The 15,467-nt window shown below is 47.6% G+C and overlaps 1 protein-coding gene across 11 annotated transcripts in view; it reads left to right on the top strand.

Annotated features, from left to right (window-relative positions):
• Positions 1-15,467, top strand: part of LOC135898392 (thrombospondin type-1 domain-containing protein 7A-like) — an 818,428-nt gene that overhangs the window by 578,933 nt on the left and 224,028 nt on the right. For all 11 annotated transcript variants that reach the window (XM_065427299.2, XM_065427298.2, XM_065427295.2 and 8 more), the window contains one exon: positions 6,525-6,773. In XM_065427299.2, the coding sequence (XP_065283371.1) occupies positions 6,578-6,773 (196 nt within the window). In that variant the 5' untranslated portion in view covers positions 6,525-6,577. The remainder of the gene's footprint in view (positions 1-6,524; positions 6,774-15,467) is intronic.

The following is a 15,467-nucleotide window of genomic DNA, read 5'->3' as shown; positions in this document are numbered from 1 at the left end:
GTACGATATTCAACCTTTTTGAGTGATCTCTGCATTTGCGTTCGTTTGCTTTAATTTCTTATTTTTCCTTTGCCCTTCTGTGTGCTCATTTACGGCAAACGGATAGCCGTGGCTTTGGTACTATTGTTCTCGTTTCGTTAGAACCAACAGCAGGAGCAAATTGAGCTTTATTTCTTCTGTACATCGGAGGAGCGTTGTCATCACAAGCACCCAGTGTATATGTTAAAATGACGCACAGAGACAGTTCTGTATTGCTGTTTTTGTTCTTTTTCTCTCATCTGTCGCACCCGTTTCGGCATTTACCTGTAAAGGGAAGTAGCCAATCGCAGATATCCTCTGGTTAACCTTCCTTTGTTTATATATATATATATATATTCCCTGTCATTTGCGCACCACTATTTCCCATTGCTCTGTCACTGCTTTATCAGTGAGCCCCACCTTTGTCAGGCACAACATAGTCGATAGTAAGTGAGTGTTTTTGCCATTGAAAACAAGGTGAGGTGTGCGTCAGTGTGTGCGTTTGTGTGCTATCACGTAACGTTTCTTATATATATATATATATATATATATATATATATATATATATATATATATATATATATATATATATATATATATATATATATATATATATATATATATCGCAGCACTAATGAGAGCATTTCTCTCAACATTAAAAGAGTCATGAAGAGGAGGCAGATGACCTTGGCTACGGGCGGATCTCGCCTCGCTGGAATTGCCGGCGATTTGCTCCGCCTCAGCACCGGCTTTCAGCGTAGCGTAGCAAAGCTAACGTCTATTGGTGCTTCATTCAATGCGTCCTCGGTGAAAGAGCATCGCGAGACGGGCCAAAAAAAAAAGAAGAGGGCTTTGACACTGACACTATAGGTGTATGTATAATACCTCTTGTAAGTTTGCATGCCTGCGCATTGTGCCTACGCCTCTTCAGTACAGTTCCGGCTCATTGGCCGGGAGTCGCCACCACAAATTTTTCGCGAACTTTAGTTGACATAAGCACCGACACATACACGTCGAACAGCTGGATCCCCCGCCGCACGTGACCAGCTGTTCGCTGAAACTACGACGACAAAAAAGAAAGCAAAAAAAGACACTTACAGCGCTATATGATACTGCTAGAACGGCTTTCCATAACAGCGTTTTCTTTACTCGATAACGTATTTCTGCTTGTACTAACATTGTCAAACGATTGCTTTCTTTCTTACACGCCCTTGCATCTTGCGTAACTTGTCCTTTCGCATAAAGTAAACTGATACGTTTCTCCGCTCCAAGCGTTTCGTCTGTTACGAACCTCTTCACAGCGGCTGCCTTTTATCACGGTGCTTCGCTTTCAGAGTTTCTTTCTCGTTTTCTTGGAAATATCTCGCGGCTTGTTTCTAGGTTCATTTGAGGCGTTCTCTGTTGCGTAGCAGCGCACGAAATTGGGGGATGTACCATTTTCGGGAAGGGTAATAGGCTGAGGCGAACTGCACTCCTTTCTCTCTCTCTCTCTCTCTCTCTCTTGTTTTGCTCGATGTCTCGTCCGAATAGTTGCTTTAGCTTACTTTCGCAGCGGTTATCATGTTTGCCTGGGTGAACTCTTTCGGCAGTCGTAAACCCACGTTCGTTGCATCGATAATAAATCCGTAGGGAAGGTTTTTTTTTTTTGCGCTCGTTTCCTGCAGCTTCTCCTTGCTTTTCTTTTCACTTACTTATTTTGTTCTTTCTTTCTTTCTTTTTCGTCATTCGTGGGCTGATCGCAGCGTATACGGGTGCAGCCAGAAGCCGCGATTGCTCCCCCGCGCCGAGCTAAACTGATTTCCTGGCCGGGTAAACAATGAAGCTCGTGCGAACGGGGGCTGCCGAGGGAGAGTTTGCACACCGAAGCCCGAGCTTGCATGGTCTCAGGTTTTTCAGGACTCGCTTGAAAAGAAAAGGGTGGCGTGCGCGTGATCGGGTGAAGCGTGTTGCATTGAGTAAACTCTGTGCCGGTCATTGCTACTCATTCGTTCGTATGATCTATCTTCCTTGCTTTGCGAAAGAGGAACAAGGACAACTAGCAATTGCTTCTGCGCAAACATGCTAAACCCTTCGTAACATTACTCAGCTGCCCCCCTGCGCGAGTAGTAGTTCTACTGGTGAACCTCCCTGCTTTTTTATTATTTTTGTTATTTCTCTTTATACACAACAACAGCCGTACCCGCTCGGCAGGCTCAAAGTGATGGAGTTCAACGTCTCAAAGCAACAAACGCGTTATGAGACATGCGTAATTGTGGGTATTGCATCAATTTTTGCCACGTGGTGTTTTTTTCAACGTGGTCCTTTACTGCTGAATAAGTAATCGAATATTGTTATTTTCGACGCAGTCTACACATCAAATAGTCGCTAACCAGAAATCCGAATATTCTAGAATAGCTTTCGTAGACTTCACAACGTCAACTTTGCGTGATCAAACAAAACTGAAGCAGGAATACTACAACTCTGCCGTAGTGTGCGCCAGAAGCTGTATACATAGCAAAACATGCGGCCACCCTCAGGAATCCAGAATATTCTGGCTAAGCCACGAGTATTCGCACTGGAATTTCGCTCTGACATGGAATTCGGCTGTGAATACTGTTTGCTGCCGTTTATGGATGCTGAAGCTGTATGTTCCCTTCGTAATAAGTATAAATATGCGCCGTTTCACTATATGGTAAAGCAAGTGGCAGCATTTGTCATGAGCATTCCAACATGCGCAACAGTCTCTTATCGTTGTGCCGTCTCTGCAGATGACGCGCATTTTTGATGTACCATGCAAACAGAATCTGCCTTTCTATATTTTACCTGATAATGCATGACCACGTATGCTCTGGAGTATCGAATAATGTTCGATATCCGATTCGTATTTGTTTCGGTCTCAAACGTTGCCATTAACGCGCCCCTCAAACGTTCATCCAAAGCATGGCAGATGACCTTTCTAGCATTCCGCCCCTGTTAGAATGTGGTGCCTCGACCAGTCGTCGAAGATATGCTCTCGTGCTCAGGAGCAGCGAAACCGAGTCATCTGCATGGGGCTGAATAAAGGAATGAAAATGTGCAAAATCAATCAATCAATCAATCAATCAATCAATCAATCAATCAATCAATCAATCAATCAATCAATCAATCAATCAATCAATCAATCAATCAAAAGAAGTGGTAGCTCTTGCCTTCTGCTGTTATATGGTGTTTGTCGCCCTCTGTCGGGACACAGATAATTAATGTAGGCTCCTTTACAGCGTTAAGTGCAGCCATGACAAAAAAGCCAACCAAAAGAACTCTCTGCTATCATGAGCCATGCCGATACCGCACGATATCATTATGTTAGATGTCTTCGTATTGTGCGCGCCGTAGACGGTGGAAGCCAGCCGAGCTCACGTAACAACGCAGCAACGAATGCAGCGTGCACGGCCTCGCGATTCAGCCCATCACGTCCGCGGCACTGCATGATGGCGTCCGCCGCGTACTCGATCCTCGCGACACCGCGTCTACGACGTGACAACCGCGGGGACGAATTGCCTGCGCGGAGCGTGTTCACACATCGAAAGACGTCCTTCCTTCTTGCGCTTGTGTGCGGCGTTCGCGTTTGTCTCGCCTCTCGGTACGACGGTGGGCAAATTCGCGCCCGTTTTCGCGGAATTCGCGGCTACAAAAGCGAGAACAAGAATCTCCAAAGCGGCGCGCCGCGCCAATTGTGAGGCGACTTGAAATTCGGGCGCAAGGAACATGCGTGTCTCCCTGCATCGTTGTCGTCGTCACAGCGCGACGAGGGAGCGCACTCGACATCGCACGGGGTCAAAAGGGAAGAGTCGGGGCGCATACAAATGCAGGGATTATCATCCCGAGTCACGGCGACACACCGCGTCAAAACCGTGTAGGCACCGACCCTTCGCACTTGGCTTGCGCGCCGTAGAGCGGCGTCGTTCCTCTATCTTCTTGCTTCTGTCTTCACGTTTTCTTTTTTGTTGCAGCCAGCGCCTGCACGACGATGAACTACGCGAAGCAGGCCGAAATAAAAAAAAAAAAGATGCAAGGGAAAGGTCAAACGCGCCCGCGTATGCACGCAAGAGAAAACCCGGCAAGCTATCAGGACGTGGGAGAATAGTTTAGAGCGAACGTATAGTATCTATATGAAGTGCGGAATCGGGAATCAAACGTCGCAACGACGTCGAGCGACGCCTTCTCTTTGCGTCTCAAAATCTGGCCGAGCGCTTCTTGTCTTCAGCCACGGCTGCGAAGACGGAGTGATTCGAATCGACGACGAGCGAAGAGAAAGAACCGTCAGACAGACGGCCCCGAAACAAAGTGGAAGCGGTGGCAAAAATATTGCTGCGGTAACTCCGAGGCACAGAATAATGAGCTCTGCTTGGCGAGGACATATCTCTTGGAAATAGTTCCGCGTCGCGGATTGTTTCTTCCGGAGTTCCCTTTACCAGACTCCCTTCCGCTAACCTCCTACGCCTTCCCTGTTTCAGTAAAAAAAAAATATCCAGTGCAAAGTTAGAAATGAAGCCGTTGCAGAAAACGCGGAATGCCGCGCAAGGGATCCGAGGAATCCACTCCGTGGAAACAACCCGTCACAGTTAAAAATGCATGAAGAAAAAGAAAGCAAAAAGAAGACAGAGTGATACGCAAGGGGGAACGGGACAATTCATCGGCGGAGAATCGTGGCTCGGAAGAGCAGCGTTTGCATAATCAGTTCAAATATATGCACGTCGGTGCACAAAGCGTGAACCCGTGCTACGGGCGGAGCAGGAATCTCGACAACGGATCGAGTACAAACGACCAGCAGGAAATCTAGGCTTTGTGGCGTCTGAGCCAACTGCCCAATTTACACAATCCGGAATAACATCGGCGTCCGCAGCAATTTCGGTGCGCCTACGCCGTCTTAAAAATCACCAGCCCAGTGGCGGCAACCACGATCCTCAGTCTTAGCAAGGTTTTTCTTTAAAATATAAAGCCTTTTTTGGTCTGGATCTATTTGTGAATAATGATTGGTTCGCGCCTTTTTCAACAGGGTCGCCTCAAAACGTACTTCTGTGTCGAAAAGGTATTGGAGTTTTTGCAGATGAACGCAGCTTGTAAAATACGCGCCGGCAAAACAATAGTCGGCCGGTATTAGCGGCGCTGAAAAATATATTTTAATGTATTTGGAACAATACTGAATTTGGTAAAATTGATATTATTATAACGGTCGACACGGTGCCTTACACAGAAAAGGCTAAAAGAAAAAAGAAAATTCTTACGGACAGTGTTTTTTGTATGCTACTGCAGCCGCAGCTTACCCTGTCAGTAGCACAGCACTTACAGCTTTATAATGCTCCTGCTGAGTACTAGCATGCGTGACCACTGCAAGTGTCGAGAACACCAGCCTTGTCCGCTTTCTCGAGTTTAAAGATAAAATAATGTTACTGCCTTATTTATGTCACTGGTGGTTTAAGGAAAGCAGCTAAGGTTCACCATGTTGACTGAGAGCTTCCTTACGTTCTGGTTCTACGTGCATAACGCAGTGTCAGTATATAGTATATCGTATATATCGTATATAATATATAGTATAGTATATCAGTATAGTCAGCCCTTAACTGTTCTAGTCGAGGCTGCCATTGCTAAGCCTAGTCAATTTATTCAACGTTTCTGTTAATCTAACATCCTATACGGGCCTTCCCACTTCGTCTTTCAAATTTATTATTATTTTATTATTACTATTACTATTACTAAATTTATTATTACACACACAAACACACACAAACACACACACACACACACGCACGCACGCGCTCGCGCTCTGGACCACCGTCAGTTGCATTTCGCTCCTTGCAGAAGCATGACATGCGTCAAGTTAGCTCCCGCACAACACTTTATAAACCGGTAAACGTGATATAAATCACGGATCCAGGACCTCGAGGAGATTTGACATAATACAAATTCATTTCTCTCGAGTTTACCGCTAAAGTGCCGCAGGTATTTTTTTACAACAAAGTGCAATAATAGATGTGCAGAATTGTCTTTCTTCCTTGTTCTTTTCTTGTTGAAAGTGATTATTTATGCATGGTGGAAGACGGGTTCTTTCCATCTCTGTCTCATACTGGTGAAAGCGTTATAATAATTTATGTGCCTTTCTTTATTGCAAGTGACTCTTTCTTGGTAGCGTAGTGAGCTGGGGCGGAATCCATAACCGTTTTCGGTCGTAGGTGCTCTAGGCCAATGTGCGATCTCCTTCGCTAATAATATGTCCAGATTCATGATTGGCCGGCATTTCCTCTTACGAACAGTTCTTCCTAAGTATTTTTTTTGTGTGTGAATACGGACCCTTGTTATCAGACGTAAATATTCACTTCACCTGACATCAACCTTTATTTCAAACAATAATTAGGTGTTGTGGATGAGCCGGCAACACGTGTCCTGCCAGAGAGAGAGAGAGATAAACAAGATACAAAACGTGGAGAGGTTGGCCAACATTTCCAAAGCCAACATAACCAAGCCGTCTCCTCCTTTCCATTTTCTTGCAGTGTATCCGTGCAGCGCGAGAGACGGCGGCGGCGCCCCATGTCCATCATCGGGGATGGCCAGAGGCCACGCCCCTTCTCCTACCTGGCGCACCAGCGCCCCCTGGCGAAGGCGACGGCGGTGGACCCTGGTGCAGTGGCTACTCCCACCGCTCTTGCTGTTGCTGCTGCTCTGCACCCCGGTGGCTGACGCCGGGCGGGCCTCGCGCGCGGCGCAGCGTGCGAGGCACCGGTCTCACCGCTGGGTTACAGGTGCGTGCCCCGGAAAACAGCGCGTCTGATGAAAAAACGACGCGACGGCACACAAATGGAAAGAAGCAGGCAGAACGAAGCACTGAATCCTTGTTGCCCTCTTGGCCCTATGTTTTTGCTGTTCATTGTGTATAAATCATGTGCCAACCAGCCCATGCGAACACTATCCAGCGTCCTTGAACACCATGGCATAAAGTGACAGCGACATAGAACGTGTTCCCGGCGTGTATTCGATGTCGCGTCTCGCTGCGCTGACGCAGTTAGCGATAACGACGCTTTAATCTCGACCCGGGCCTATGCGTTCTATATGGCCAGTGATTGACAGAAACAACTCGGCCATGTTACCTTAAAGATATGTCAGAAATGCGGCGGAAATTTTGAGCTTCCCTAATTGTCATTTAGGTAACAAGGAGTAATGTGTTATTTCGATGCTCTTTCTACCCCTTTATGCTAAGCCTCTGTAAACTAAATGATAACGATGAAGGCTATCATATGACTAATTATGTCATTGAGATTCTACATTGTGACATATCATCGTGATGTGAGAGGCTCCAGGCTGGAAATGTCGCTGCGTTCATCGAGTCTTGGTGTAAAATAGGGCGAAAAATGCATGTTTCTGGAATACGTATCTGCAAAGATTTGCGCCACTATACACCTATATATACAGGATGCTCATACGCATAAGCAGAGAAATAAAAATGTCTTGTAGCGCATGTGGGAGGCAATGCGAAGTCACGACCGGCAGGTTAACGCTGTCTGCGGGATTTCGTAATGATTGCATTATACCAGTACTTGCACAATGGGGCATCCAAAACCACGAAGAGGGCTCATAGGTGAGGTAGCACACTGTGGTATAAAGGTTATAAATACGGATAAGGTGCCTCAGAAAGGCTGGACAATGTTTCGATAGAACGACCTATGACGAAGATAGGTCCTCCTATCAAAACGTTGGCCAGCCTTTTTGAGGCACGTTATCCATGTTATACATACTATATAAACAGGATACTTATACGCATAGAGAAATAAAAATGTTTCGGAGCGCATGCAGAAAGCAATACCAAAGTCAGAACCGGCAGGCTAACACTATCATTGAGACTGCGTAATCATTGATTTCTACCAGTACTTACATATACTTTTGCTTTAATTTTATGTTTTATTGTGTACACTTGATATAGCAAAATATTTGAAAACTCGAAAGATGTGTATATTTACGGATCGGGACTATTTCATTCGAAGACCGAGTCGAATGAGGCAGTGTTCCATTATTTATCCGAAAGTTTCTAATATTCGCAAAGCTCTAAAGTAATTCCAGAGGCTTTTCGTTTGACTCTTCCTCTGGCGATGCTACCTAGCTCAGCGCGCAGAGGTCTTTTCCGCTCATGGAGCGTTTATAACGACGCATGCATGGTAGTTTGTCGCGAAGCAGTGTGATATTAAAGCAGAAGTCGTGCTGCAGTCTAGAAACAAGAGCTCGTATACGAAACAAAGTTCTTAACCCTAAAACTATTCCTTAAGTAAGCATTCAAGCCAAATCTTCAAGTTTGGCATACTATCAGCGAAGGCGATCGACCTGCCAACGGCTAGAACCACTTAGGAACGAAAAGATTTGTGGACACGAGCCAGCGCCGAATTCACAATTGACTGGCACGATTGGCTGACAGGGAGTTGCTCTTACAAACCTATTTAGTGTGAGAACTTTATTTTTGTAAATAGAAGCCCTAACAGCTTAACTGAAATTTCAAGGTTTTTCTGTAAGAAGGAAGACGAAGTGCTTCTCTTGCGGAACACATCTCGCCCGTCTCTGTGCTTTTCTGGACTTCTCACTGCACCTGTGGGGTCTACCGCCCCCTCCATCGCGGTGATGGATGTACAACACCCCGAGGATCCTCCCGGTTCCCGTTCACCCGCGGACATCGGTTCGAGGAAGCGAGGAAATACATCGAGTGGTAGCGAGGACACAGAGCTGTACTCCGCATCAGGTGACGAGTCCTCGGAAGACAGCTTTCGACTTGTCCAGTACCGCAAGGCCAAACGAAGAATTATCAACTCATCTTCGGCATCCAGCTCGAACACTGTGAAAACAGCGCCTCAACGATGGCCTCACTCCATCCTGTTTGTGCCACAGAACGCTACCGACAACCTGCGCGTCCTCAACAGGCAAGCACTCTCCGTGTATCTCGAAAATACTGTGCCAAACGAGATTAAGGATGTCAGGATAAACACTAGGCGAAACATCCTGGCAATTGATGTGATGAACCCGAGCGCGCTGACCATACTACAACATGTAACGCAGCTGGGAAACATCAAGGTCCGATCCATCATGCCAACGAATGGTGCCACAATAACAGGAGTCATCTATGACATTGACAATGAAATTCCTAATGCAGACCTCCCAGTTCTTATAAAACCAGCAAGTGAACGCAACGTCATTGTGCATGTTTGTCGCCTCGGCAACACACGTTGTGTGAGACTAACGTTCAAAGGCGACTGCCTTCCACCCTACGTGAAAGTCGGCCACTTTCGCCATCAGGTTCGCCCATTTATTCCAAGACCAATGCAATGCTACAATTGTCAGAAGATAGGCCATGTGAAGGGTGTCTGCAGAAATTCGGCCGTGTGCCCTCGATGTGCCGAACCCCACTCAGAAGACAACTGCAGCGCAATCAAGTTGAAGTGTCCTAACTGTCAGGGTGATCACTGCGCCTCCTCCAAAGACTGTCCCCAGATCAAGAAAGAGATCACCATTCTTAAACAAATGGTGAGAGACAACTCTACCCACAAAGAGGCTGCTGTGAAAGTACGGCGAAGACGACGTCACCGTCGAAGGTCTTCACGACGGAAAACATCAAGTTTTCAGGAACAGTCAACTCGTCAAGCAGCATCACCAGCGAAAGTTTCCAGCCCTCCGAACACCGATGTTGGAAGGGAGAAAACTGCCAGATCTCTCTCCACCCAGGAATGGCCGCCACTTCCACGTACACGACCGCCAGAGGAGCCACAGCAGAAGCCGCCCCCGGTGCAGCAAGGTGCTGTACCCGAGCAGTCGCGGAACACAGATGAGCAAGTGATAGCACTTATTAGGCCTTTAATGAATGCCATTCGCGTGCTGCTAAGCAACATGCACACACCGTCTGCCAGAAGTGCGCTTCAAGTACTGGACGCTCTGAGTCCGGTGCTTGCAACCCTTGAGTAGATCATGGCTCCACAGCCACGGTCTTTTAGGGAAGAGGTCCGACATGCAGCTATTTTCCAGTGGAATGCACGCGGACTCAGAGCGCGCCTTTCGGATTTCCGTCGCTTCGTGTACGCCAATATGTTTCCTATTATCGTCATTTGCGAGCCGAACTTAACGAACACAATCAGGCTTTCTGGATATAAATTATTTATGTCGTCAACTGTTTATGAAAACAGTAAGGTTTTGGTGTGTATTCGCCGTGACCTCACCTACACTCGTCAGCCTGTACCACCTGATGACAATAATCAATACATATGCCTAAACGTAAGGAAAAAGAATTTGGCCTTTACTTTTGTGGGCGCCTACCTATCTCCGTCAAGTCGATTTGATTACAAAAGACTGCAAGACATCCTTTCCTCAACCTCCAATCCCTGGGTCATCATTGGAGATTTCAACGCCCATCATACACTCTGGGGAAGTCCGATGATCAACGCAAGAGGCAGAGCTCTGGTATCTTTCGCCTCCAGTAATGAACTTTGGCTGCTGAATGATGGAAGTCCTACCTTCTTACGTGGCTCCACCTACAGCAGCTGTCTTGACTTGGCTTTCGTCTCACGAAGCCTTGTCAGACGTGCAGGGTGGTTTGCGGACATAGAGACTCACGGAAGTGACCATATCCCCACGTACATCAAGATCAGAGGATTGTCCCCTTCCAAAATACGGGATACGATCCAAAGAGTGGACTGGCCTAAATTTCAGTCTATAATGGAAGAACACTGCGACGCCAATCCATCTTTCGACTTGGAAGAGGCAATTAAGAGCGCGGTGCAAGACACTATGCGCACTCTCACATGCTCTTCGAAACTGAACGAATTTGACGTGGAACTAGAAAGACTTCGAGCAATCCGACGACGTGCTGAACGAAGGTACCGACGTACGAAAACAATGGACGATCTACGGACTGCCAGGCGCACGCAAAAGAAGATACAGCGCCGGTTAGACAAGCTCGAATCGCAACGTTGGGCTGCCTTCTGTGAGTCGCTAGATCCACGCAAGCCTTTATCGCAACTATGGAGAACGGTGCGCGGACTGCGGACACTTCCCGTACAGCGATTCCCATTCAAGGCACTTGCCCTCTCTCAAAAGAGATCGGAGATTGACGTGGCAGAGGATTTCTGCGCCAGATTATCCGGCCAACTCATAGCTACCAACATTCCGTCGCCTTCGATCAGCTGTCCGCCATCACGTGATCACCGGTTGGATCTACCATTCTCGATCCACGAACTTCAGGCAGCATTAGCTTTGTGTAGCCGCACATCAGCGCCAGGACCTGACGGAATTTCCTACCGAGCTCTGTGTCACCTGGGGGAGCGAGCCAGAGGTGTTCTTCTTGAGGTATACAATGAATCTTGGAGAAATGGCACGCTACAAACAACCTGGAAGACAAGTCGCCTTGTTCCACTGCTGAAGCCTGGCAAGTCGCCATTGGAGCTCTCATCATATCGCCCGATCGCGTTGGCGAGCTGTGTGGGCAAAGTAATGGAGAGGATGGTACTAGGACGCCTGGAGTGGTACTTGGAGTACCACAACACCTACCCAGATGCCATGGCGGGCTTCCGACGCGGTCGATCATCGATCGATAACGTCGTCGACCTGGTCACCTACATTCAACATGAGAAATGCCGTAAGCGTCTCTGCGCGTCTTTATTCCTCGACGTTAAAGGGGCGTATGACAACGTTACGCATGAAGCCATCCTCTCTGCTCTCGCAGAGGTAGGAGTGGGTGGACGGATGTTTCAATGGATACGGAGCTATCTATCCATGCGATCCTTCTTTGTAAGCACGGAGGAAGGCCATACTTCTCTACATTATAGCTACCGCGGCGTCCCCCAGGGCGGTGTACTTAGCCCCATGTTATTTAATATAACACTAATTGCTCTCCTTGAGCACGTACCAGCCACAGTCAGGGTATCAATGTACGCGGATGACATCTGCCTATGGACATCTGCAGTAACACGCCTACAGCTGCGAGCGAGAATCCAGAAAGCCGCCACACAAACTGTTCTCTACCTTCGTAATCGAGGCCTGGAAATTTCCTCAGAGAAATGCGCACTAGTGCCATTTACGCGCAAGCCCATGGCCAACTACAGTGTAATGATAAATGGCCAAATAATACGACGGGTCCGATCGTACAAGTTCCTAGGTGTCATAATCGACAGGGACTTGTCATGGAGCCCACACGTATCATACATGAAACAACGGTTGGCAGGCATCTGCCACCTGTTCAAGTTTTTCGCTGGCAAGACCTGGGGAATGTCGCCAAGTGCGATGTTGCAACTGTACAGGGTGCTTTTCCTAGGATTTCTGCGATACAGCTTGCCAGCAATAAACAACATTGGTAAAACAAATCTACGCACAATACAAAGTCTTCAGGGTCAAGTGCTCCGGATCTGTCTAGGCCTGCCTCAGAGTGCTTCAACAGTGGCTACGATAGCAATCGCTGGAGATCACCTTGTCAAGACCCACATTGAAATTGAAGTGCTCAGGACCCATATAAGGCATCTGACCAGGACTCCTCGTCACCACTTGGCCTCCCTAACAGCGGACAGACCACACACATCTTTCAGCCGGACGATAACCGCATATGACGAATCATTGCCAGCTTGTTTTACCCCGGCTGCGAGACCTTCGATTCCTCCATGGTGCCTCGCTCAGCCAAAAATCAACCTCACAATACCTGGTATCTCGAAAAAAGCTGATCTATCATCGCCAGCCCTTAGACAGCTCACGCTACTACATTTGTACGAGAACTACCGTGATTCTACGCATATTTACACTGATGGATCTGTCCTTCCAAGTAGCACCGCGGCGGCAATCGTCATACCAGCGAAAGCTACAACAATCAAGTTTAAGACGACCCACGCGACAACATCGACGGCAGCAGAGCTCGCAGCGCTCTTTACTGCCCTTCATCACATTGGTGATGAACCACCACATAAATGGACAATATTCTGCGATTCGAAGGCGGCACTGCAGTCTCTACTGTCACCTCTGCGACGTGGACCACACGAGCAACTAATATTCCATATTACAGAGACTTTGCAACATATAAGTGAAGCAGGCCATGAGATAACCTTTCAGTGGCTTCCAAGTCACTGCGGGATTATCGGCAATGAACGGGCGGATCACGCTGCCCGCTCAGCCCATACTGAGGAACGCTGCGTCCCGATTCCTCATTCTAGAACTGACGCAGCACGGAAGCTCCGCCTACTTGCTCGGCAGTGCACCGCGTCGCAATGGAATGAACCACAATTAAGAAACACGCGACTGTACTCATTTGACCCAACATTAAGTCTTCGAGCGCCATCACAGCTTCGCCGTAGAGACGCCACGCTTTTATATCGACTTTGGTTGGGCGTTGCCTTTACTCAAGCCTATGCATTCCGCATAGGGATGACCGACAGCCCAACCTGTGACCACTGCGGCCATGAAGAAACAATTGGCCATATTCTGTGTGCCTGCCCGCAGTACAGTACACAGAGGGCATGCCTTCGCCACGAACTTGACAAACTGGACGAACAAGCGCTATCCGAAAAAAGAATTCTACAACATCGAGAGGACCTACCGTCACAGAAGAAGGCCGTGCAAGCGCTATTGCGCTTTTTGCGATCTACCGGCCTGTGTGAACGACTTTAACTGGAACGCCTTTTTGTGTGTGTGCCTCCATGTGTGCGTGTTTTTTTTTCCTTTTTTTAGCGTTTTCCTCTCTGTCATCTTTCTAACCCCTATCCCCCATCCCCAGTGTAGGGTAGCAAACCGGAGACTCATATCTGGTTAACCTCCCTGCCTTTCCTCTTCATTCTCTCTCTCTCTCAAGGTTTTTCTAGCTCCAACGTACTCAGGACTGTTGACCAAAGTTGTACTTAGGAGCCAAGAAAAATTTCGTAGGACGCTTAAGCTTCACCTTCAAGAGTGGAGCGCGACAGCATTCAAACATCCTTAACTGCTTGTCACACTTCCCGGCAAGTGTAACTTTCTTTCTTTTTTCTCCGCTAGATGGTGTTGTTGCAAAGAAGCGAGCGGGGCGCGCCACCCTATGAATAGTAGAAACGCTTGAAAAGGGCTTTTTGTTTGAGTTTCCGTGCAACAGAATTATGTTTTCACGTATATTCAAATTACAGCCCGACGCTATTATGTATGTAGGTTGTGTGTAAGTGGTAATTTACGATTTTCTTGACCCATTTTACTTTGAGAAATTTAATTCGTTCAGCAACGCCTCTGCGCCAGGCGGTGGGCCTGCGGTGGTCGGCATGCGTAATTCGAAATGATTCTTTCCTATGCTTTCCTCGCAAGACGGTCGGCGCTGGACGCTAGACGCCGGCACCGCATTTTTTGCGTCCCGGGTCCCTTAACGCTGTCGCGGTAATATTTCAAGATGCGTTCTGACGCGTTCGTGCGTTTGTGAACGTGAATAACCATTCCGTTTGTCCAGGAGACGCGAGCTTTCTCTGGTAAACGAGAGCTTAAAGCGTCAGTCGTGCGTTCCACCTCCGCGTCTTTAACATGTTTGGAAACAGTATTTACACTTGGTTAGTTATAGGATATCATAATAACGGGCTAACTTCGAGGATTGTAGCAGTAGAACTTAAGGAACACGTACGCAGAAAGAACGAACAGACGTGGACGCAACTGCTGATATATCATGTACGGATATCTAACAAGCTCACAACCGGGCTGGCACAATGTCATGTTGCGATGCCATGAGCAGACAGTATGGTATTTCAGTCACAAGCACTCGACATTGCTTAGCGTGTCGGTCACTTGAGTCTGTCGCCTTCAGGTAAACTGCAGAAGAGCTCGCGTGGCTTTCTGTGCTGACGCGCTGTGAGGCCAGGCTTCCAGGAACTTTGCTTCGGACAAATGGCCTGTCATCCTGTCTACTCAAGGCATACTGAAAAGTATGGCGTTGTTTGTCGACGCGGGAACAGTGGCGTAGGAGATGATTTCTTTTTCACTTCCCCATCGCCCTCCCCACGTGTAGCGCAAAGCAAAATCCCGGCGTTCCCATCATTCCTAGCCCATGTCGATACGCAACTGGCTTGGAGACATTCTGCCTCCACCTTCTACTCTATGGGTCCCCGTTAACCCAGTTTTTTATTGCTTTGTACAGAGCCGTATTCCTCGACTTCACCATCATTAAACGTCTAAGAGCTTCAGTGATTTCACCGTGTTTACCAGTCAGTCAATTATTTTTTTCGTTATGCTGTAGAGGGAAGGTAGGAGGGGTTTCTGTACGTGACAAGATTGTAGGGTTTAATTTCTTAGTGATGAAGTGAGAAACGGTATCAGCTTGCAATCTTCCATCATCAAGTGCTCCATCCACTTTACTGGAACAAGCGAGTCTGCGACGTCCTTTGAAAGCCGTCGCCGGTCATATGTGTTCTCGATTAGGAGAACGGTATATAACTCTTACTACATGCCATCTAGAGTTCTCGTTCACGTATTCTCCAGAAGATCAA

This window comes from Dermacentor albipictus, chromosome 4 (genome assembly GCF_038994185.2).
Source record: "Dermacentor albipictus isolate Rhodes 1998 colony chromosome 4, USDA_Dalb.pri_finalv2, whole genome shotgun sequence".
NCBI classification, from domain to species: Eukaryota; Metazoa; Arthropoda; class Arachnida; order Ixodida; family Ixodidae; genus Dermacentor; species Dermacentor albipictus.
Note: the sequence above shows the minus strand (reverse complement) of the source record. Positions and strands in the feature narration are given on the sequence as shown.